This window comes from Peromyscus maniculatus, chromosome 1 (genome assembly GCF_049852395.1).
Source record: "Peromyscus maniculatus bairdii isolate BWxNUB_F1_BW_parent chromosome 1, HU_Pman_BW_mat_3.1, whole genome shotgun sequence".
Classification (NCBI taxonomy): Eukaryota; Metazoa; Chordata; class Mammalia; order Rodentia; family Cricetidae; genus Peromyscus; species Peromyscus maniculatus.
This window is the reverse complement of record NC_134852.1, coordinates 58,966,537-58,991,888: the sequence shown is the minus strand read 5'-3', so window position 1 is coordinate 58,991,888 and position 25,352 is coordinate 58,966,537. Positions and strand designations below refer to the sequence as shown.

At 40.0% G+C, this 25,352-nt stretch overlaps 1 protein-coding gene across 3 annotated transcripts in view; it reads left to right on the top strand.

Annotated features, from left to right (window-relative positions):
• The window catches only part of Nell1 (neural EGFL like 1), an 850,243-nt gene extending 825,575 nt beyond the window's left edge, over positions 1–24,668 (top strand). For all 3 annotated transcript variants that reach the window (XM_042277006.2, XM_042277016.2, XM_076543299.1), the window contains 4 exons: positions 4,827–5,020; positions 14,155–14,331; positions 16,404–16,628; positions 24,218–24,668. In XM_042277006.2, coding sequence (XP_042132940.1) covers positions 4,827–5,020; positions 14,155–14,331; positions 16,404–16,628; positions 24,218–24,268 — 647 coding nt within the window. In that variant the 3' untranslated portion in view covers positions 24,269–24,668. The remainder of the gene's footprint in view (positions 1–4,826; positions 5,021–14,154; positions 14,332–16,403; positions 16,629–24,217) is intronic.
• Positions 24,669–25,352: the final 684 nt, after the last annotated feature.

The window sequence follows — 25,352 nt, the reverse complement described above, 5'->3', positions numbered from 1 at the left end:
TCAGTATATCACACTTCCCTGTTTAAAGAACAATTAAGTGATTAAACAGAGCTAGTTAGTCCACATGGGTATTGTCTCACACACTATTTGGGGGGGGGGTAGTGAGACCAAAAAATATACACAACAATTTTTCAGATACATTGTTGTCTACAGTCATCTGGTTGTAAAAGTTAAAGTTAAGATCTTTTAACTTATACTTTATATTCATAACTTTTAAATGAAAAATAGGAAGGAGAGAAGATAATATTTGAAGGTGTAGACTAGTAAGATGATGTATAACACATTAGACCTTTAATAAACACCAGAGAAATACTGAGAGACCCCCAAAAGAATGGCAAGGTAGATGTGCTTGCTTTCTAAACACTGCTGAGTAGTTCTATATTTAGAAAGCCCAGACGTCTGCTAATTACTTTACATCAGTTAAATCCATCTCCATCCCTAGTATGGTAAGCTCAATTCCTGGACTTACAGGGCTCCCTAAGTATTTTCATTGGGTCCATAGTTCCACATTAGTATACTAGAGTGAGAAGGTGACAGAGGAGAGAAAAATAGATAGGCAGTCAAAGCAAAGACACCTGAGGGATCAGCATGTAGAACTGAACTAATAAAAAATAAAACCTGAATTTTATTATTTGGTTTTATAGGTAAAATCTACCTAACTACTATCTATCTACCTATCTCAGTATCTATTGTCTATAATTTTTCATCTATATAACTATTAGGTCTCATCTATCTACTTATTATCTATCTACCTACTTAACATCTACCTCTTATTATCTATTCATCATCTATTAATCTATACATCTGTATGTGTATCTATGCATGAATGTCTGTATGCATGCATGTCTGTCTATCTGTATGTATCAATCTATCATTTAAATATATATCTCTGTATATAACTATCTGCCTCCTAGGTTAGAGTTGTTATGAGATAATTATAAAATAATACTTATAGTTGTTATTTTCAGAATCACTAGAGTATAATGCAAGTTTTTTCCCTTTTTGTTCTTCCAGATCAGGGCACACCCCAACACTAAACCATATTCTGCTATTATCACAATGATGATTCAGAAGAAGACATTACTCAAATTAGTATCATACTGGGAGATAATCAATTGGAAATGTAGGGATTAAACCATGTTTTAAATATACACATTCATTATATAATGAAATAAACATTGAGTCTTCATTATATTATCTATAATTTGGCTTTCATATGAGTGAAGATTGAGTAAGAATGTTTGTATGAATGGTAAAGGAGCACCAGAGTAGATAATATGTCTATGGGCATGTGTTCTTACATATGAAGTGACTGGTTCATGATAAGCACTGAATTAAGAGGAAAACTAGGATTCCAAGTTGTATCTACTAACTTCTTCACTCAGTCCTGATTTCAGTTTGGAATATTTAGAGGAAGAATGAGAAGATAAAGAGCTTCTAGGGAGGATCACCACACTACATAATGTGCTGAGAATGGTATGGCCAAAGAATATCCTGAAACATGCCTCTGAGATGAATGAGGCTTTACTGTGCTGAGTTAGAATCCAGGCATTGAATTTTGCCATCCTTTCCATGGCTTTTGATCATTGTTTATTAACTAAATGACTTCCCTGAGACTTTAGTTGGTAGGATGAAAAGAGAAAGTATATCTTAGAAGGAAATAGGTTCTAGAAATAATCGTTATGTGTGCCTAGAGATACAGGCCTACAATCTCAGGTACTCTGGAGGGCTATATAAGAGGATTGCACATTCAAGGCTAGCCTGGGCTCCTGAATGAGTTCAAGGCGAGCATAGGCAATGTCAGGAGACACTTTCTCAAAATAAAAAGTAAAAAGAGGTCTGGGGATGGAGCTCATTCAGAAGGCACCTGTGTGGCATGCACAAGACTGCAGGTTCAACCCACCAGTGTCACAAAAAATATAGCACTGAAACTACTTAATGTCTTCTTGTATTGTTGCCATGAATCTGTTTTATAGCAATATGGTCCCTGCAGTCGGAAAGAGAACATAGGTCATAGATTTCCCATTATTTTCAAGTCATAATTGCTTCAAAACTCTAACACACTTGGGATAATTGCATCACTTTACACTCAAAATGTCAACTAAAAGTACTCAAGGGATCTATGCAAGATACAATATTTGAAAATTAATCTTACAGTCTAGAATGTAAGTTGTTGAAAGTAAATAGAAACCACAGAATACCACAGTACACTTTAGCCATTGAATTTTCATCATATAACAGAATCCTCAGACAGCAGCCCCAGCTCTAGCATATGCGAGTTAGCCTACCTGCACCCCAGTTTCCCCTCTTTAAAAACTGTAGCTAACATTCTGTCTTGTGATCAATATAGCATAACACACTCAAATAGCTTTAAAACACGGGAGCTGTCAGTATAGCTTCATAGTCAATGTATATAAACACACACAAGAGCACACACATATGGATATATGTATCAGTAAAAGTTGCTGTTATGGATTTAAAAATGGAATGTAAGATTTCCAAAATTTGATTCTTTTTATTATATGTATCTAATTTATGTATATATATTAAAAAAATTTGACCATGCTTTTCCCATCCTCCAACTCCTCCTAGATCTTCCTGTCTCCCTATCCACCCAATGTAGCTAGAGTTTTCCTGCCTTGCCCACAGTCAGGACAAATCTTTGTCACCCGCCAGTCCCACAGTCACTCAGACCCAACCAAGTAAACACAGAGACTTATATTGCTTACAAACTGTATGGCATGCTTCTTGCTAACTGTTCTTATATCTTAAATTAATCCATTTCCATAAATCTATACCTTGCCACGTGGCTGGTGGCTTACCAGTGTCTTCACATGCTTCTTGTCATGGCGGCGGCTGGCAGTGTCTCTCTGCCTCAGCCTTCCGCTTCCCAGAATTCTCCTCTCTCCTTGTCCCACCTACTTCCTGCCTGGCCACTGGCGAATCAGTGTTTTGTTTATTGACCAATCAGAGCAATTTGACATATAGACCATCCCACAGCAACCCAACTTTATTTTTTTCTCTCTCTCTTTCAAAAAAACCCCACAAAACAAGCAAAAGACTAATATGAAAGATGCCAAACAAAATGAAAGAAAAATCCACAAAAATATCATAGAGTCTGTTTTGTGTTGGCCAACTCCTCCTGAGCATGGGGCCTGCTCCAGAGTGCGGTTGATACACACAGTAACATTCTATTGAGAAAGCAGATTTTCTCTTTCCCAGCAGGCATTAATTACACATGGCTTCTTGGTTAGGGATGGGACTCTGTCCATTCCCGTTTACAATGCTGCCACAGTCTCTGTGAGTTTACATGTCCATCTGTCATGTTGTGTCTAGAAGACACTTTTCTGGGAGTCATCCCTTCAGACTCGTATGATCTTTCTGACTCCTCTTCTCCATAGCTCTATGATCCCTGAGAGTAAGAGTAGGATGAAGACATCCCATTAAGGGCTGAGTATTTCAAAGTCTCTCACTCTCTGCACATTGTCCAGTTGTGGTCCTCTGGATTAACTCTCATCTTCTTCCAATAAGAAACTTCTCTGAGGAGGATTGATTCTTTTATCCTAATGAATTACTTAAAACTTCACATAGATTTTTAGCATGGGATTCACATCAGATGACATTATTCTAACATTTTGCCCTCGTACAGGAGCCCGGCCTAATGATCTGTAGCTTGCCCCATGGATGTCCAAGCCATGTATGTGTTCTGTCTCATCAGCTTCACAACAGCAGTATCTTGCATGTTCTGTGTTATTTTTAATGTCGGTCTCATCTGTTGTGCAAATAACCTTGTACATAGTAGATTTTCATCATCTGAAGGGTATTTGTAGACATAGCTGTAGATTAACCAAGGGAGCAGAAGATTCCGATGGACAAAAGACAAGTGCCTTTCAATAAAGCTTTAAAATGCCTATAGAAAGAAAGGTCAAGTACAATTTTCTTTATATGACACCAGTACCAATGAGCAGAAGTTGCTGGATAAGGTATTTCATCTAAATTTAATGAATACATTTCTTTAAAAATAGCCATTTGTAGGCAAAACTGGTTGCCTTTCAAGTTTGGCTGTCAGGAAAGAGCTCAGGTGGGACTAGACAGGAGTATGGTTGACACATCAGGGTCACTCAAGTTTGAACTGTCAAGTAGAGTGACTCAATTTTTCTTCTTTCCTATTATGTTGTCAGTGAACACAAAATTCAATATGCTTGTCTTCATCCATGTTCATGTCATACCTCCTGAAGCCCTGACTTCTTCCGTGAGGCCCAACATTCTCTTGACCAATAGTGATAACTATTTTAATATTAAGTAGGGCACCTACCAAGAACAATACACCCACTTCTTTCAAAGCTCTGACAGCATCTTGTTAAGGCTGACTGAGTCAATGTTGCCCTTATTACCCAGTTGTTTATGCTCAGTGGCTTATCCATGTGCACATTTTTTTTTCTAGAAGAGCTAGGCTTCAAAGGCTATATTTCATAGTTGACGAATTAACAAAATTCATGGCCACTATATGAGACTAGAGCTGCAAGTAGATATTTTAACTAGCCAGATAGCTATAAATTTGATCTCACAGCAGCATTGGCTAGATGGCAATGGGCATGCTCCCAACTCTGAGCCTTAGCACTGTGATTCTCCCACATAGAGCATTGTGATTCTCCCACACAGAGCATTTGCCTTGCAGAGTAAATGACCTAATGCTTGTGAAAGCTTGGCAAAGTGCCTGACATGAGATAAACCCACTGTAATGATGCTTAATGTCACTGTGTATTATTGTTCTTTCCTGGGTTCTCTTGGCTGGATTTTGAAGTTCTGTGATTTATTTATTGCAGACATTGATGAATGTGCCTTAAGAACTCACACCTGTTGGAATGACTCTGCCTGCGTCAACCTAGCGGGAGGCTTTGACTGCCTGTGTCCCTCTGGACCCTCTTGCTCTGGTGACTGTCCCCATGAAGGAGGACTGAAGCACAATGGGCAGGTGTGGATCCTGAGAGAAGACAGGTGTTCAGTCTGTTCCTGCAAGGTAAGGGTGACAGCATGCAGTGAAAGGAGGGACTGTTCCTTGCTCTCCTTTTCCTCCCCCTGCACCACAGGTTTCTTTCTGACTTTGTACACAGGAGCCCCTTACTTTTCAAAAGGGCCCCTCTGTTCTCATCTGTAATACAGACAACTGACGATGGGTCAGTAGAAAATTGACTTTGAATTTACTCTATTTTTTTTTTGTGATAAGTGGGTTACAACATTGAGAAGAAACTGCATTTCAGGAGAAGCTGGGAAGAGAGGTCAAGGGTAGTTCTTGCACTGAGAGCCACAGTGCCTTCAATGTTGGTCAGGTGAGAGTTTGCCTACACCTGCATTCCACACATACACAAGCTTACTGATTCAGAAATCTCCACCTGAGACGGTCACTTGCAAGAACTCTCACTCACTGGCTTGCTGTTTGTGGGAACGTCATCCAGAAAAGCCAGGCTTACAGGGCCTTCATATAGTGGTCAGACATGAACAGGTTGACCTCGTTATGGACAAATAGACAAGGTAGCATTGTGGCTTCCCTGTAATGGGTGTCCTTGTTTTTCTCATGGCTAGAGTATCTCTTAGATTAAGGCACAGGAAAGCAAATGGAATGCTCATGGGAAGACACTTCTGCAACACTGTGATTTTACTTATTGCTTTACAAAGTGGGCCTATTAAAGTGTTTGATTTCCTCGTGATTTCTTTCTTCTTTTGTTTATTTTGCCAATTTATTTTCATTTTTCCTTACTTTACCATAGCTTTGGGCTTAAATATTGGGATGAAATTATTTAATCATGGGCTTTATAGGAATAGAAAACAAGAAACATTGCTTGCTTAGTAGCTTCTTAGGAAGCCAGGTCTCCTAATAAACTCTGTGTTCCCTGGAAACAGAGCAGGAATGAGCCTGAAGAACCCATGTGATTCATCTTCTGCATCGATCTCTGGCCCCGCTGCATCAGGGGACTACTGGGGAGTGATACATCACCACATTCTTAACCCTTGGAACCTGTTTTCCCTCTTTCCACTTAAACCTAGTTCTGTAACCCAAATTTAGATTCATTTTTCTCATTTATTGAGCACCCTGTCATGGGCTATGTTCCAAACAGCCTGTAATTAGAAACCAGCACCATATTTCATGTGAGCACAGCTTTGAACAACAAAGAAAATATCTCTAATGAATCAAGTAACTCATCATCTTTCTTAAGATCCCAAAATCGCATCTTGTGCTTAACACATTTATGCATTTTCCAGGGCCTACTGCCCCCATTGTCCCAAAGTGCACTCTTTCCCCTCAGAGGATGCAGACTGAAGTCTTAGAACCCAGTGAGATATGATGTCATTCTAAGCTGGGCGGTGGTAGCTTAGGGGAAAAAAAAAGCAAAACAACAACAACAAAAAGATGTCCTTGCAGATTCAGGGAGCTCAAACACTCAGGTCAGGTGTATAGTACATGGAAAGGACAAGTTATCAGCAGTCAAATAAATGTTATCAGGTGTAGTGTTTAGCCAGGTGGGGCTGACACAAAGAACAGAAGTTTCTAGGGAAAGACATGATCATTATGGGTTAGAGTAGTGAGTATAGAGTATGAAAGAAGTTGGCAGCTGGGTTCCCTGTTCTGGCAGCGACGTGGGCAAGTTCTTCACTTCTGTCCAATTTTCTGAGGATGATTGCAATCTTCCTAAACCCAAGATTTTTTCAGGCTTTCTAGGCTACCAGAGTATTGAGTATTGTGAAACCAAACACTTTTAAGTATATTTTGTATGTTTAGTCAATGATAAAGCCAGGGACCCAGCAAGCATGAACGTTTTCCCAGGCTTTCTTTACTATCCTGACAATCCCAGCAGCCTGCTTCTATTCTTCTCCATTGTTTCCTAAAGCATCTCAAACGTGTTCTGAGGAGCGGGGCTGAGCGTGAAACCCTGGGTGAACAAATCGTATAGTCCTGTTAATAAACTTTATTCATAATTATTCCCATGCCACCATCACTTCCACATTTTTGAAGAAAGCATAAGGTCAATTTTTTTAAAGAATTTACTTAAAATAAACAATATAATAATACTGTATGCATTACTCTATGACTTTAAAAATATTTATTTTTTAAAATAATATTTAATTTTTTGAGATTATGATATAATTACATTATACCTCTTTCGTTCCTTTCCTTCATACCCACTGCCCCCATGCTTGCTTTCAAATTCTTGGGCTTTTTTTTCTGAATTAGTTTTGTGTGTGTGTGTGTGTGTGTGTGTGTGTGTGTGTGTGTGTGTGTGTGTGTATACTTCTAAATATACACATACAACCTGCTCAATCCATACAATGTCATCTGTAGGTACATACTTTTATATTTTCAGGGCTGACCACTTGGCATTGGACAACCCATTAGTACCTCTTCTCCAGGATCTCAGCATTTTTAGTTGCCTGTAGTTCTTTTCCTAAGCTTGATGTCTCATGACCTTTTCCCTGTCAAGGTTAGCCTGTGTGTTGGTATCATCCTTGTTCAGGTCATGTTTAAACAGCTATGCTGATGAGAATTCTTGAGTATGACTTCTGACGTTTCTAGGAGACACAATCTCACAGCAAACTCCCGGTTCCTTCAGCTCTCACAATCTCTCCTACCCCCTTTTGAAATGACTCCTGAGCCCTATGCACCAGAGTTGTGTTGCAGATATATCAGTTAGAACTGAGCCAGAGAACTCTGCATATTGATTTGTTGTGGTTCTCTGTGATGCTTTCTGTCTATTGCAAAAAGAAGTCTCCTTGATGAGGAATGAGAACTACACTTATCTAGAGATTAAAGGACAAATATTTAGAAAGTAGTTTTGGATTATGCTAGCCTAGAAAACTGGGGGTTGTGGGTTCTCCTCCAAGATTCATGACTCTACCAACTCTGGGTGGCTGGGTAAGTTCCCAATATTAGTCATAATCTCCCTCCTGCTGAGCAGGCTCTGGACCAAGTAGAGAGCTGTTGGTCACTGCCAAAGTATTTGTGTCACTTACTGCAAAGCCCAGGGTCATTGTGTCATGCTGGTGATTGTTGTAGCTCATATGTCATAGCTGGGTAGGACTATTGGTTGCTTCCCTCCTTTAGAAGCTTGCATGGTACCTTCTGGTTTATGGAGGAAGCTTTCAGGTCAGATCCAGCTTAGGGGCCTCTGGACCCTGTGTCCAAAGTGCATGGTGTGCTCAGCAGTAGAGACTTACCTTCCACACTTAGGAGGCCACCAAGGGCAATGGCAATAGTCTATAATGTTTTGGGAGTCTCTTGGACAATGCTGACCAACAACTCCAAAGGGGGGTGCTGTGACTGGTGTTGGGTTTGAATTTTTTCTTTCAAATTTTGAGTTTCATCATTAAGTAATTTGTGCTCTTTCTGATTTTTAATGTAGGCACCTAGAAGAGCTATTCATTTCCATTGAAGGACTATTTTCAGTGTGTTCCAGAAGTTTTGTTGTATTGCATTTTCATTTTCATTTAGTTCCAGGAATTTCTTTTTTTATCTCTTCTTTGACAAAACATTCATCATTCAATAATGAGATGTTTAATTTCCACAAGTTTGTGTGTTTAGTAGGACTTTTTTTGTGTCAACTTTAAGTTTATTGCATTGTGGTCATATAGAATACATGGGATTATGTCAATATTTTTATATTCAGAAAGATTTGTTTTGAGTTCCAGGATGTGATATATTTTAGAGAAGTTTCTATGTTCTGCTGAATAGAATGAATATCCTTTGGTATTTTGATGGAATATTCTGTACATATCTGTTAAGCCCACTCAATACAAGATATTAATTAATTCTGATATTCAAATGACTGGTCTATTGAAGAAAGCAGGGTATTGAAATCACCCAATATTACGTTACATTATGATAAGTTTTTCCTTTATACATGACTTACTTTTTTCCCCCTTACAGCTTTCAATATTCTTCCTTTGTTCTGTATACTCAAGTGTTTAACTATGATATGCTGTGGTATATTCTTTTCTGGTCTTGTGTATTTGACACTGTGTGTGTTTCTTGTACATGTTTGGGTGTATCTTTCCATAATTTGTATAAATTTTCTTCTACGATGTCATTGGAGACCTGGTCTATGCCATTGATTTAGAATACTTCTCCATTATCTATTTCTATTATTTGAAATCTGGGTCTTTGCATGTGTCCTACATTTCTTATATGTCTTTTTCCTGTGTTAATTTTTTATAGTCTTTGCTTATTTCATCTAGATCTTGTACTCTGTCTTTGAGTCCTGATATTGTATCCTTGGCATGACTCATGCTACTTATAAGGCTTCCCTTTGAGTTTTCTAGTTGGGTCACTGGCTTTTCAATTCCATCTTCATTTCAGCTTGAGTTCCCTTCAATATTTCTACCTCTTTTTTTTTTAAATTCCATTTGTCTGTGTCATTTCCATCCACCTTATATGTTTATTCTCCTTAGGTTCATTGAAGTATTTATTTGTGTGTCTTTAAACTCCTTGGATTCTTAGATGAAGTTTTTATTGCTTTCTAAATTCTATGATCTCTAAATAATTCATATTGGCAAACAGTTTTACAGGACTTGTAGGAAGACAAAAAGCCTTGATTTTTCATTTTGTTTGTATTTTTGAATGTGGACTACTTTTATTAGTTCTGTGTCTGATATGGACAGATCAGGTCGGGGCAGAAGAGAGGTGTATGGGTCAGGTTGGGCCTAGAAGTTGGATATGGTTTAGGTGGAATGAAGTCAAGTGGACACAGGGAACTGGGCTGGTATTCAGGATGTGCACCTTGGTCCAAGCCTAGAGTGCAGGGGTAGATCCAGGATTGGGCAAGTTGCATGGAGGGGAAAATCAGGTTAACTCATCAGGCTAGACCCTAGATAAGGAGGTGCAAGATGTGACTGGATGGAGAGGTTGGATGTGGCATGGGTCAGGCTTGTAGTTTGTGGGCAGGCAAAGTGGTTCCTACTCTAAGCCTAGAGGTTGGCTGCAGTACTCAAGCTGGGTAGGCAGACTAGGTGAGAACATGGTATGGGGCACTTGAGTTAGATCTGGAGGGTTGGTGATGGTGAGTATCTCCCTTGGGCAACTTATATCATGATTCCCATCACTTTCACTAAAATAATGTGTCACAATAAATTTTGTACAGCCATGTCATCTTTCTTATTTCAGTACTGGGAATTGAACCTAGGGACACACTCATCCCAGGCAAGTACTTTCCTGTCCAGCTGTATCACCCAGCCCCATCAACTTAGTTTCTGTAGCAAAACATTTCATTTCCCAGGTATTGAAGTTCTAAGCCTCAGAAACCACATGGCCAAGCCGTGTGGTTTTGACCAGCACCAATCAAAACTATAAATTATTTTCACAGATTACTATATGTCTTTCCATGAGGTCCAATCCCACCTACTAGTTAGCAGAATGAATAGGAATAAATGGATTGCCTTTAGGGTTATTGCAGAATAAAGCAATTTCACATCTCATCAATTATGTGAAAATGCCAACGAGTCCCCTCTTAGCTTCCATTAGGTTTCAGAACAATGACAATGTTCCTTTTGGCTTTCAATTACAGAGCGACTGTCAAGAAAAATCTTTTGTTATAATGGAAATGCCAAAGGTGGCTTCATTAATTCAACTAGAATGTGATTATAAAGGCATAGTCATGGAGTGCAATCACACTGGACACCAAGTGTGGGTGAGAACAGGGACCACTTTTGCCAAGCTATCCTCCTTATTTGAGTCTGTGGGCTGTTCCCAGAGCCTGGCCTCTGTCCTGCTAAGATGGCGACCCCAGTTCCACTGAGATATCAAAGCTGAATTCCTACCCTCCTGCTCAGAATGTCAGTGTTTCCAAGCAATTTCATAATGGAAGTTCAACTATGTACAATTAATAAGAATTATAATATTTAAATTAATTCTATATTTTTTTTAAAGCAGGGAAATTCACACTGATAGAAAAATTTTTGAATGTGTATATATACACTGCGTAAAATTCTAGGTCTTAAATTTTAGATGACACATTTTATTCTTGAATCACTGCAACAACAATCCACTGACCACAGACTACACAATCCACATTGATGTCATTGTCTGAAACTTTTCAATTGAGTAGCTGGATTTATGTGAAATTCTTATGTATTCATTGAACAAAAACATAAACTAGCAGTTAGCAAGCTGATGGGCAGGTTCACATTCGACAGCTCTGCCTGATAAAGTCTCATGGAACACAAGCATCTGATCCACTTACAAGGAACCTGCTGATTTTATGCCACAGTGGTGAGATTGAGTATTTGTGACACAGTACTCATAGTTTACAAATTTTAAAATATTTGTTAACTAGTGCTTAATGAAAGTGTCTGCTGATTCCTGACTTAAACCATAAAATTAGGAATATTACTCTAACCCATCGATTATACTTTCTCACAAACTGATCAGACTGTGATATCCAATATTTTTCCAATTCTAGCTTCATCCTCTTTAAGCATGAGGGACACAAGTACCTTCAGTGTCACATTTACATAAATTATAGAAGAGATCCATGGAAGGGAAAAGACATTCCAATGTGGAAAATTAATAGTAGAACAGACACTAGACTTCAAAACACTCTTATGAAATGAGCCAATAAGCTGAGGACTTAATGTTGGAAGATTTCTATGATCTGGACCCATCAATGCTAGGTTATATAAACTATCTGGTTGAATTCACCTGCTTACCTCTAGATTAATATTCTCTCTCTCTCTCTCTCTCTCTCTCTCTCTCTCTCTCTCTCTCTCTCTCCTCTCTCTCTCTCTCTCTCTCTCCCCATATGTGTATCTCAGTCTCTCTATATACACACATATGTACATACTTATAGAAGGCCTGTGTTTTTGTTTTGCACATGCAAGTATCTGTGTGTATTCCATCTCTTGATATTTTAGAACAGTGCTCCCTTATCATTTTTATAACAGAGACAATACATACAATTTGAGTGCAGGCCCCTTCCACCCTCTTCAGTCATTACAAAGGCAGCCAGCATTTCCTTTCTACTCTCTGTAAGGAATGTAGTGCTTATAAGGATCTTCACTTTAGTTTCCACAGAACTTACCATACCATCCATTTTCATGGATGAAATGGACTAAGACCTCAGGGGCAGGTCCATTTTTTTTTTGAATATGTCAATAACTGTGAAGCTGCAAGACCCATGGAAGATAATAGATGCCGTATCTGGAAAAGCTGTGACTGACAGGAGAGGTGAGATGGATGTAACAGGATGAAATGCAGCATGCATCTGCCCAATCAACCAGCCACAGACAATGGAGCAGGGTCTAATGGATTTTGGTCTCCATTAAGCTCAATATCAGTCAACACTGTGACATAATCAAAACAAGAAAGCAAAGTAGGCTACATTAGAGAAAGCATCGTAAAAGCTAAACCATAGTGACAGGAACCCAGTTCACTCCTTGTTTCTGAAGACTATACTTAGTTATCTGACTTGAGAAATAAAGGCATAAATCTCCATGGGTCATCAGTATTAAATGTAATATAGAAAATACTTCACATGATTGGGGCAGAAGATAAGTGTTCAGTTTTTGACTAATAAGGATGGTGACGATCATGCCCAGTAATCAAAGCCTGAAGGAGGGAGCCACCAAAGCTGCTATGTAGTGAAAAGATACAAACAATGGGAACAGGTAGAGGAAGCAGAGATATTTTTCCCAGAAGGAATAACTCAGCAAAGACATACAAACTAGATTCTAAGAGCCAGAGATTGAAGTGTTATTAAAGAATACAGGAGCTGTGGTTTCAAGGAACAGTAACTGAGGCCCGCAGAGAGATAACAAGACTAAGACACACAGACATGTACCTGAAAATCTTCCTTAGTGGGCGTTCCCAAGGATGGATGACCTCAAGCATAGCCTTTGTAACTTTTAGATGTGGCTGTTAGAGTGAAGGTGGACTTTGTGTCCTTTCAATGACCTTCTAGCCCTAAGATTCAGTTTCAGAAATGCTCAAAAAAGTAACCATAGGTAGATGAAGAAAGATAGCTCAGTTGTTCTTCCAGAGGACCCAATCTCAGTCACCAGCACCCATGTCGGGTATTTCACACCCACCTGTAGCTTCAGCTCCAAGTGGTCCAGTGATCATTTCTGGTCTCTATAGGGACACACACATCATTATTTTTTAATAAAAGTGAATCCTTAACAAAAATAATTGTAACCACAAATGGTAGCCACAAGTCTCGCACTTTAGCTTCTCCATTAATGGAGAAGCACTACTTCGACCCACAGACAGCAGACCTGCTGCAAGCACTCTGTCTTAATGCTCATCTGCTCTTGACCTTCAGTACTTTATAACTGGGGGTGCCCAGGACTAGTCCTCCTGAAACTGTATTGTGTCTGTAATTTGGTGAACCCCTCAATGGAGGAAGGTGACAACCTATCATAAGCTCTCCAAATAAGCAACCTAAAGTGTTCCTTGCAGAAGAAAATTCTTTTGAAACTCCAGAACTCAGTTGTAGGCTTGGAGATTCTGCTGTACTGTATGACCTGTATAAGGTACTTGTCTCTGGACCTCCGCTAATTCTTCCCACATCCCTTAAGTATTGAGGAAGGTATAAAATTAGGCAAGTACATTTAAACGTGTTTGCTGGTGTTCTTATACATTAGGACAATGTAGTCCCCTGATTTTCCACTGAAATGAGTAATTTTTCTTATTGTCTTGGCACACAATATCACGCTTTCATTCCATTTCCATACACATGGACCATGCAGTTTCTTCTACTTCCCCCTCCTGCTTGTCCCCCAGACACGACCACCATGTAGTTCTCCTTCCAACTGAAATTATTTCTTGATTGCATCTTCAGCTTAGGCTAGCTATAATTCTTATCTTGAAACATAATTTTCACAATTATTTTTTTAAAATTCAAAGAACATACTGATTTTTTTTTCCTTCGATGAACTTAGTGATGTCTCTGTTTTGACTTGGTTGACTCTGCAGGCAAGCTCTGGGAAAGAAAGTCTGTGCCTACTTTGAACAAGATGGGAGGCAGCTAAGGCAGATGCAGCATCTATGAAGCTTTTTGTTTTTGTTTTTTGGCTATTCTCTATGAAGCATTCACAAGGCTTGATTTTCATAGTGCATCTGTGTGTGCATTTTCCTAATCACAAAACCTCTTTGACCTCACTTCGCAACAGGATGGGAAGATATTCTGCCGGCGGACAGCTTGTGATTGCCAGAATCCAAATGTTGACCTTTTCTGCTGCCCAGAGTGTGACACCAGGGTCACGAGTCAATGTTTAGATCAAAGTGGACATAAGCTGTATCGAAGTGGAGACAACTGGACCCACAGCTGCCAGCAATGCCGGTGTCTGGTATGTCAGTTTCCTGGGGATCCTGGTGCCATTGCTCTAGAAAAAGGGTTATAAATGCGTGTGCTTTGGGGATGGAGTTCCAAGATGTTTACAATATTATGCAGAACATTGTGGAGCTGAGCTTAACCAGGGGGGCATGTACTCTGCCTGGACATATTTGCATTGCATTTAAAATACTGCAAAAATTTATGAAACAGATTTAACTTGAGCACAGTTTGTATATACCCGCATATCTTAGAATGTCCAAAGCAAGGAAAATCCTCATAAAGTAGCCTTCAATGGCTTGATAAGCAATGGTTGTCCAGACTGTTATTGCTTTTGGCATAACCTTTAAGGTTGTCAATAGAAGAAGCATAATAGAAGCAATGGAGTGTGGGTGAGCAAGGCTGAGAATCCAATTCTATAACTGTCTCAAGGACTAGCTTGGTATGGATACTTTGGACATGTCATAACCTTTCAGTTACTATTCTTTTCCTGAAGTGTCCACAGGTTTATGAGTCTCAATTTCAAAAATTACTAGGGAGATGAGCGAATGTATGTGAAAGGTGAATACCATACTCAACACATGGTAGGTACTTGTCTTAGTGCCACAGAAGACTCTTGACATAGTGACTACTGTTGTTACTGTTTTATTCCTTGGAAAATCTATTCAAATAGGAAAAAAGAACATTATTTTAAATATTAATATAAGGATACTAATAATATGCCTGGATTTGGGAAAGTTCAAAGAAAATACTTTATTTCCAGAACCAGTTCAGTGTGTTTCAAGTCATAGCACAAACAATGATTTCTGAGGATGGAAGACTTAAGAGTGTGGCATGTTGCGGACTGTGGGACTGTGGTGCTCCATCTCTGAGCATTCTACCTGAGTCAGCTTGTAAAGGAAACTCTTAGCTTGGTGCTTAATGTTTATTGAAATGAGGTTTGCTCTTTCTGGATATAATATGAAAACTAGCACCCAGAGAAATTGTTCTCTAAGTTCCTATAAATCCCCAGGTTAATGTGCAAGCAGTTGTAAATGTATCCTTTCCAACCCATCTTAATACTAAGACTGCAACTTAGATTAATTCAGTTCATGGACAATTTTACAAATTCCCATCCAAGGACAAACACATCCAATACAACAACAGATTCGTTTCCAGTATCGGTCTGGAAAACCACATTTCTTTTTTGAGAAGTTAGTCATCGAATCACTGGAATTACTGGCATTCATCTTGCACATGAAGTTTCCATTCAAAGAGTTTCAAAAGTACATCTTGAATGTCCAGTCCTTGGAATATACAGTTTTTGAATTGCAGAAACTCCTGGGCATTAACATAAAATTACTTTAGAATAATAGTGGTCACATTTAATAAATATTTTATCAAGACTTTACCCATGCCAGACTCTGAGTGATGTCATGTTTTCAAGGAAGACATAGTAGAAACCTGCACAAGTCCAGAGTCTGTAGACATTTACTAAATAATTAAACAAAAATTTCCACAGGTGGGTTGGTTTCTCCTGAGAACACCCAACCTCAATTCTGAACTTGACACAACCTTCTCAGTTGATGCAGCTGTTGAAATATTTGACTTCAGGTCTCACTTTTGACATTAAAAGAAGTGGACATCTCTATACATTAGCCACACCTTACCATCCCTTTGCTTGTTTGTTTTATTAGTTGGACAAAACTCTAATTATCAGCAGTGAGAGAAAACAACCAATTGAAGCCCGAAAAGCTCAAATTAATGTTGAGTTATACCAACTATACAGTGCAACCTGATTAAAAAAAAACAATAAAATATGATAAATAACTGTAGGCTGTGCTTGGAACATAAGCTGATTTAATACTTTCTGTGAACTCTGGATTAGGTGGTCGGCAAAACTATCCTGAGGAAGGTGATAACTTCATAGAAATTATGTGTTTAAGTGTATCTTCATAGAGGAGGACCGATCATACATATCCTGGTACAGGCTAGAAGCATTCAGCAAGGAGAATAATGAGAATTCTAGTGCTTTTCTCCCCCAAGAGATACCGGGAATATAACACTGCATAAGAATGAGGGAGACTCATTTCATCTTTCTCTCCACAGGAAGGAGAGGCAGACTGTTGGCCCCTAGCTTGCCCTAGTCTGAGCTGTGAATACACAGCCATCTTTGAAGGGGAATGTTGTCCCCGCTGTGTCAGTGACCCCTGCCTGGCGGATAATATTGCTTATGACATCAGAAAAACTTGCCTGGACAGCTCTGGTGTTTCGAGGCTGAGTGGTGCAGTGTGGACAATGGCTGGATCTCCTTGTACAACCTGCAAATGCAAGGTAACCAGCTGCCCTGGGGTGTATGAGCTACAGACAGTTTCCTTCTGAAATCTCTGATCTCAGATTCCATGGGGTGCATGTTCTCTAGGTGGTCCTTGTATAAAGGCAGATTCCAAATGGACACAGAAAAATACAAATTTGCCTTAAAAACTACTGAATTTTAACAACTGTCTGTAAGCTCAGTTATAGATAATTCAAGTTATTTTGACCTTCAGTATATAAACCAGACTCAGAAAGAGTCTGAGTGTATCATAGTATCCTATGAGTGGATACTAGATGTAAAACAAAGGATGACTAGACTGCTACTCACAACTCCAGGGAAGCTACCTAGTAAAGAGGACCCTAAGAAAGACATAGGGATCACCCAACAACAGATAAATGGATGAAATCTACATGAGCAAACTGAACGTATGTGGGGGGGGGTAATTAAGGGCAAAGGTCAGGGGAAAGAGCTTAGGGGGATGGGAGATCAAGAACAGAGAGGAAGAACAAGGAAAGAGAGACCATGATAAATGAAGATCACATGGCAATAGGAAGAAGCAAAGTGCTAGAGAGGTCCCCAGAAATCCACAGATACCTCCACAATAGACTACTGGCAATGGTCGAGAGAAAGCTCGAACTGACCTACTCTGGTAATCGGATGGCCAAACACCCTAATTGTCATGGTAGAACTCTCATCCAGTGACTGATGGAAGCAGATGCAGAGATCCACGGCTAGGTCCCAGGTGAAGCTCCGGGAGTCCAATCAGCGAGAAAGAGGAGGGATTGTATGAGCGAGAGATGTTGAGACCATGATTGGAAAAAGCACAGGGGCAAATAGCCAAACTAGTGGAAAAATAGGAACTATGAACCAATAGCTGAGGAGCCCCCAACTGGATCAGGCCCTCTGGATAAGTAAGACAGTTGATTAGCTTGAACTATTTAGGAGGCCCCCAGGGAGTGGGACCAGGACCTGTCCTTAGTGCATGAGCTGGCTTTTGGGAGCCTGGGGCCTATGCTGGGACACTTTGCTGGGCCTGGGTAAAGGGAGGAGGGGACTGAACCTGCCTGGACTGAATCTACCAGGCTTAGCTGAATCCCCAGGGGAGTGCTTGCTCTGGAGGAGATGGGAATGGGAGGTGAATTGGGGGGAGAGGGGTGGGAGGAGGGAGGACGGGATATCCGTGGCTGATATGTAAAATTAAATTAAATTATAAAATTAAAAAATGATAATAAAAAGAAAAAGAAAATTTAGCGGAAAAAAAATAAGGGAAGACAAGAGCTGGATGGGGAGATAGAAAGAGAAGAAAAAGGGAGGGAAGGGGGCATGAAGAAAGTGAGCACACAACTTCTTATCTTCATCCTGGAAAATTACAGAAACTATCAGTGGCATTGCAAGGAGAGAGATCTATGTAGCTGTTTCCTCTGTCTTACTTTACATCGCCAAACATATTCCTGGGTCTCTTGCTGTGGTGTTTGAATGTGATTATTTCTCTGTCTTTCTGGAGTATTCCCCATGAAATATCCTCATGTGTCTTTATGACTTTATTTATTTTATTTTATTTTTTATTTTACAATACTATTCAGTTCTACATAATAGCCACAGATTCCCTTGTTCTCTCCCTTCCTGCCCCCCTCCCCTTCCCCCCAGCCAACCCCCCATTCCCACTTCCTCCAGATCAAGGTCTCCCCCGAGGACTGGAATCAACCTGATAGACTCAGTCCAGGCAGGTCCAGTCCCCTCCTCCCAGATTGAGCCAAGCGTCCCTGCCTAAGTCCCAGGTTTCAAACAGCTAACTCATGCAATGAGCCCAGGACCTGGTACCACTGCCTAGATGCCTCTCAAACAGATCAAGCCAATTGACGGTCTCACCTATTCGGAGGGCCTGATCCAGTTGGGGGCCCCTCAGCCTTTGGTTCATAGTTCATGTGTTTCCATTCATTTGGTTATTTGTCCCTGTGCTTTATCCAACCTTGGTTTCAACAATTCTTGCTCATATAAACCCTCCTCTTTCTCACTAATTAGGCTCCCAGTGCTCCACCCGGGGCCTAGCCTTGGATGTCTGCATCCAGATTCCTCAGTCCTTGGATGGGATTTATAGCACAACTATTAGGGTGTTTGGCCATCCCATCACCAGTGTAGGTCAGTCTTGGCTGTCTCTCGACCATTGCCAGCAGTCTTTTGTGGGGGTATTCTTTATTGATTTTTATGTTGATCCATCCCTGTATCTCTGGGAAGAAGATCATGGTAGGTGATCTTTTTGATGTGTCGTTGATTTGGTTTGCAAGTGTTTTATTGAGTATTTTTGCATTTATGTTCATAAGGGAGAGTGTCAGGGTGACTGTGGCCTCATTAAATGAGTTGGGCAGTGTTCCTTCTGTTTTTATTTTGTGGATTAATTTGAAGAGTGCTGCTGTTAACTCTTCTTTGAAAGTCTGATAGATTTCTGGGCTAAAACCATCTGGCCTTGGGCTTTTTTTTCTGGTTGAGAGACTTTTAATTACTGTTTCTATTTTACTAGGGGTTATATATCTGTTTAAATTGCTTATCTGATCTTGATTTAACTTTGGTAGGTGGTATATATTGAGAAATGTATCCATTTCTTTTAGATTTTTCCAATTTGGTGGGGTACAGGTTATTAAAGTATGTCCTATGATTCTCTGGATTTCTTTGGTGTCTGTTGTTATGACCCAATTTGCATTTCAGATTTTATTAATTTGAATCTTCTCTGTCTTTTAAATAATTTGGCTGAAGGCTCATCAATCTTATTGATTTTTTCTGAGAACCAACTTTTTGTTTCATTGATTCTTTGTGTTATTTTGTTGTTGTTTCTATTTTATTGATTACAGTCCTGAGTTTGATTATTTTCTGCTATCTATTCCTTTTGGTTGTGATTTCTTCTTTTTGCTCTAGAACTTTCAGGTGTGCTGCTAAGTTACTAGTAGACACTTAATGCTATGAAACTGCCTTTTAGAACCACCTTCATGTGTCTCATAATTTTGGGTATATTGTTTTTTCATTATCATTCAACTCTAAAAAGTTTTAAATTTCTGTCCTGATCCATTTTTTTCATTCAGTAATGAGTTGTTCAGTTTCTATCAGATTGTAAGCTTTGTGTTGTTCATATTCCCCTTTGAACTATGGTTGTCAGATCGGATGCAGGGTGTTATTTTAACTTTCTCCTATCTGTTGAGACTTGCTTTTTGTCCAAGTGTGTGGTCAGTTTTGGAGAAAGTTCCCTGAGCTGCCGAGAAGAGGTATTTTTGTGAGTACTTGGATGAAACATTCTGAAAATATCTGTTAGGTCCATTTTGTTTATAATATCAGTTAGCTCCATCATTTCTCTGTCTAGTTTTTATGCGGATGACCTGTTTATAGGCAAGAGTGGTATATTTAAGTTTACGTCTCTGACTATCAGTGTGTGAGGGTTAATATGTGATTTAAGCTATAGTAGTGTTTCTTTTACAAACTTGAGTATCCTTGTGTTTGGTCCATAGACATTAAGAATCTCAATGTCCTCTTGGTGAATTTTTCCTTTGATGAGTATATAGTGTTCTTCTTCATCTCTTCTGACTAGTTTTGGTTTAAAGTCTATTTTGTTAAATATTAATCTGGTTATAATCTTCTTAAGTCCACTTGCTTGGAATATCTCTTTCCATCCTTTTACCCTGAGGTGATGTCTATCCTTCATGTTAAGGTGTTTATTGGATACAGCAGAAGGGTGAATCCTGTTTTCACATCCATTTTCTTAGTCTGTGTCTTTTTATTAGGGACTCGAGACCATTGATGTTGAGAGTTATCAACAAGCAATGTTTACTGATTGCTGTTACTTTGTTGTTGTGGTTGGTGGTGGTGGTTGTGTGTGTGTGTGGTGGTGGTGTTTTTCTTCTCTTCTGATTTTCTGTTTTCCTGGGTGTGGTTATCCTCTTCAGGTTGAAATTTTCCCTTCAGTGTCTTCTGTAGGGCTGGACTTGTAGATGGATACTGCTTAAGTTTGGCTTTATCTTGGAATGTCTTTTTCCTTATCTTATGATTCAAAGTTTTAGTGGGTATAGTAGTCTGGTCTGGTGTCTGTGTCTCTTAAAGTCTGAAGAAGGTCCTTGTTACTCTTAGAGTCTCCATTGAGAAGTCAGGTGTTATTCTAATAGGTCTGCCTTTAATGTCTTTTTCTCATGCAGCTTTTAATATTCTTTCTTTGTTCTATACCTTCAGAGCTTTGATTATTATGTGATTCTTTTCTGATCAAATATATTTGGTGTTCCCTGTGCTTCTTGTACCTTGATTGGCACCTCATTCTTTAGGCTAGGGAAATTTTCTTCAATGATTTTGTTGAAAATATTTTCTACGCCTTTGACCCCGGTTTTTTTCCTTCCTGTATTCTTATTATTCTTAGATTTGGTCTTTTCATACTGTCACAAATGTCTTAGATGTTTTCTGTCTGGAGTTTTTTAGATTTAACATCTTCCTTTATTGAAAGCCCTTCAGGGACCTGCCCCAAGGGATTTTCTCCCAGAGTCAGGGGAAGGTGCTTACAAGCAGAGGGTAACTAGTCTTAAGGATATCAAAAGAATCAGCGCACATCCTGCTCTCTCAGTTATTCACTTTATTGTTCTAAATAAGTTCATTCTCTGATCTCTCTGTTGTTCTCTCTTTGTTCTAACTTAGTTCTACCCTGAGTCTCTGAGGTTTCCAGTTTTTATATACGTATAATCAGCAATTCTCTGGCCAAAGCAAGGTCACAAGGGTCATAAAACAGACAAGGGTTTACATCAGGCAGTGACTCTCAGGCTTTCTTTATAATTCAAGGAGGGGGTGACTGGTAAAACCCTCAATGAACTCTTAAAGGGAAAGGGTCTAAAGAGAGGGAGAGAGGGGAAAGGGGGGAATCCATGTGTAATATTGCATTCCTAAGTGTGGTTAGATAATAAGCTGATTAACAAACCAAGGTGAAAATAAAAGGCGTTAAGAATTTGTTAATTCCAGGTTAGCTTGGGGCAGCACTTTCCTATCTGGTGGTGGGGTGAGCCCAGGGCACACTTGTTCCCTATCTACCTAAAGGCTGTGAATCAACAATTTCAGACATGTTGTAATTCTATGTCCTTGGGTGTCTGAGAATGTCTCAAATGAGATTCTTTTGCCTGAACACTAAACACTGACCAAATGCCTGCCAATGAAGATAATTGCAAGGAGGCAGACCTGTAAGTTTAACTTGGAGAAAGGAACAAAAACCTGGTTGTGAGAAACAGGTTTTGACTGTGTGACTATTTTTCACACATAGCTGGAGGATGTTATCCAATGTTTTACCCAATAAGTGATCAAGTACACTGTTAAAAGTTCTTGGAAAAAGAATCAAATGGGAAAGATACAACAGCACACAAGAAATTCACTGCAGGCAACAGCTAATACATTCAAAAGGCAGTAACTCCAAAACACCTTACATGATGGTTTCCACCACCAACTCTTGGTTCTGAGAGGTTGACCTTTTGAACACTGGTTGTCACCTGCTGTATACTCAAATGACCTTTTGCTCCCAGCAGGTCTTAATATTTTTGACCTAGGTGTCCATTTCTTCTGTCTTGTCTTCAATGCTTGAGAGTCCTCATCCATCTCTTGTATTCTGTTGATGAGGCTTGCCTCCGAAGTCCTTGATCAAGTTGCTAAAATTTGTATTTTCATGTTTCCCTCAGTTTGGGTTTTCTTATTGATTCTGTTTTCACATTCAGGTCTGGAACTGTTATACTCACTTCCTTTCATGGTTTGCTTGTATTTTCATAGATTTCTTTAATAGATATATTCATTTCCTCCTTAAAGAAATTCATATTCATAAATTCTATTTTAAGCCCCTTTTTTCATTTCTTAGGGCATACTGTAGTAGGATTACTGTGCTCTAGTGGGGACACATTGTCCTTGATGTTGTGGATTTTGTTACTATGCTGGACATCTAGGCATCTGGGTTTGGGATGACAGTAAATCTAGGTGCTGATATCTGGTCTTGTCTTTGTTGGGTGTGTGTTTGTTCCTTGATTTATGTTGTCCTCTCTGGTTCCTAGGTGGGTGTAGTGGCTGTGTGTGAGCTGGTAGGGAATGCTATTAGAATACTGCCAAGTGTGCCCACTAGGGGTTTGGGTACAATGTATCCCTAGGTATTGGGTGCTGACACTTAGGAATAGAGATGATCCACAGAGGGGATCCACAGGAGGGAATAAAGCAGGCTCTTCCACCAGGATCTGCCTAGTCCCTGGGAATGGAGACAGAGAGTAAGAAAAGGCCACAGCAGGTGCTCTGCTACATATATGGGGATGAGACTGGGGCATTTGATTTGGAGGAAAGGAGAGTGAAGATCTGAATCTCACTACCTGCTCTGCTGACCTACTTGATTCTCTGGAAGGCTTGGCAAGAGGGCTCCAAGGGAATGTCTTCTAGAGCTGGGTACTGAGACAGAGGGATGATTGAAGAGGAAGGTCAGAGGAGAAGATCTGAGTGATCTGCTGGAGATGGGAGCAGAGAGGAGGGGGCACCACAGCAGGTGGTCAGAGAGGGAGGAGTCACAGCAGGTGGTCAAAGAGGGAGGAGTCACAGCAGGTGGTCAGAGAGGAGGGGATCTGAGCAGGTGATCAGACAGGAGGGGAATCATGGCAGGTGTTCTACAGAGTTGGAGATGAGATTGGGTGACTTAATTTGGAAAAGAGAAGGGAGAGTGAAGATCTGCAGTTGACCTATGGGCTCTTGGGGACCGCCTTCTAGAGTTGGGGTCTGGGACTAAAGGATGAGTGGGAAGGAAGGCTGGGGGAGAAATTCTGCATGATCTGTTGTTGGGGGCAGGGAGGATGGGGAGGCTGCAGCAGGTGACCTGCCACAGAGCTGGGAATGGGACTGGGGGATTGGATTTGCAAGAGATGAAGGAGAAGTGGAGCTCTTCAGTGAGCCCCAGTGGAGCTAGGCAGTTACCTCACTGGATGCCTGGCAAGCCTGCTGGAGTCGGGTGGGGGCTTGGAGAAGGGGATGAGTGGAGGGAGGTTAGAGAAGAACTGTGTGATCCATTGCAGATGGGGGCAGAGAGCATCCAATCCCTTTTTAATGTCAGGATTGAGATTCATTAAAGGGAATTACAAAGGCATATTTATATTAATTTATGGAATTGAATTTTAATAAACTTCCCTGAATTTATTCACCTAAACTCTCCCTCCTCCTCCCTAATCTTGATGAGGTGAGCAGTCATGTTTACCCTGGATGTGGGCACATTCGTGGAATCTATTTTGGATTTGCCTTTAATCTTACTGATATTTTCCATTAGTTTCTGAAATGGCTAATTGTTTCCTTTGAGATATTTACATTTGTAAAAATATGTTTGGGGAATAAGTTTAGCAAATAAATTGTGAAAATCTGGGTTGTCGGAGTGTATCTAGAGCATAGATTGAGTGCTGGCGGGACAGGAAATGGGTCTGGTAGCAAAGCCTCAGCCAAGAGTCACCAGGAAGATCGTGCCTGCCACGCCTGCTTCCTTTCCAAGCTGGATACGCTCTTTCCAGCTATTGTGAACATAGACGGCACACTGCTCATCACTGTGTGTTCTGTTTCAGTGGCTGACACTTGTCTTCTCTTTGCACAGAATGGGAGAGTCTGCTGCTCTGTGGATCTGGAGTGTCTTGAAAATAATTGAAGTATTTTAAATGGACTCATCACAGGATAAAAATGGACAAAATGACCATCCAACCTGAGGAGGAAGAGGAGCTTATTATTTTTTTTTTTTAACCACAGTCAATTACCAAAGTCTCCATCCGAGGACGGTGTTTGGGTGACCTCTGCCACTTTGCTCATCCTTGCTGATCTAGTCTAGATGCCTGCCGTGCCGTGCATTTCAGTCAATGGTTGTTGAGTCTCCGTGTTGTAAATCACCTTCCCCTCGTCAGATCATTTGCGGATACATTTAACGGATCCCATGATAAATGTTAATGTATTTTTTGTTTATTTTGTGTACTAACATAATAGAGACTTGGCACCTTTTATTTATTTTTCTTGATTTTTGATTCAAATTCTAAAAATAAAGTTGCCTGTTGTGACTTTTGTCTCATTGAGTGCACACAGTATGGAGGCTCCTGTGGGACATGTTGATGAAGATGTGTAGCATCTGTCCACGGCATCCTTCCGTTTCAAATTGTTGAACACAGATGCCCACTCACTCAGCTGAAAACTGTTCAGGGCAATTATGGTACACTGAAGGGGGAAGGATGCCAGACATCATTAAACATCATTTCAAAAAGTACTATCTCCTCCCTGTTGCAAAAATAAATGAAGTGACACATTTACTCACAATTTCTAAGCGGTGATCTTAAAAGTCCTTCTTGGCATTGGAAGTCAAATCTTGTTTATATCGGTTTTATGCAGTACTTATATCCAGCAACACACTTTAATCGTTATTAATAAAGTTAATGACATAATACAAGTCTCTACCACATTACACAAACACGGATTAAAGAATCTGCTTGGCCATTGGCAGAGGTGTTTGGTCTGCACCCTCTGTGGCAGGCTGCAAGGTGTCGATTACTGCCCAGTGTCCCACCAATCACACTGCATCTTCCAGGGGTGAAGAGGACATGAGCCTTTAAGAAAATCTGTTTGCGTGGGTTTGCGACTGTTTTCATTTCAGCCAATGCTTGCGCATTTATTTATTCACTCATTTTATTTAATGTAGATGAGTGTTTTGCCTGCATGAATGTTTGTGCACCATGTGTGTGCCTGGTGCC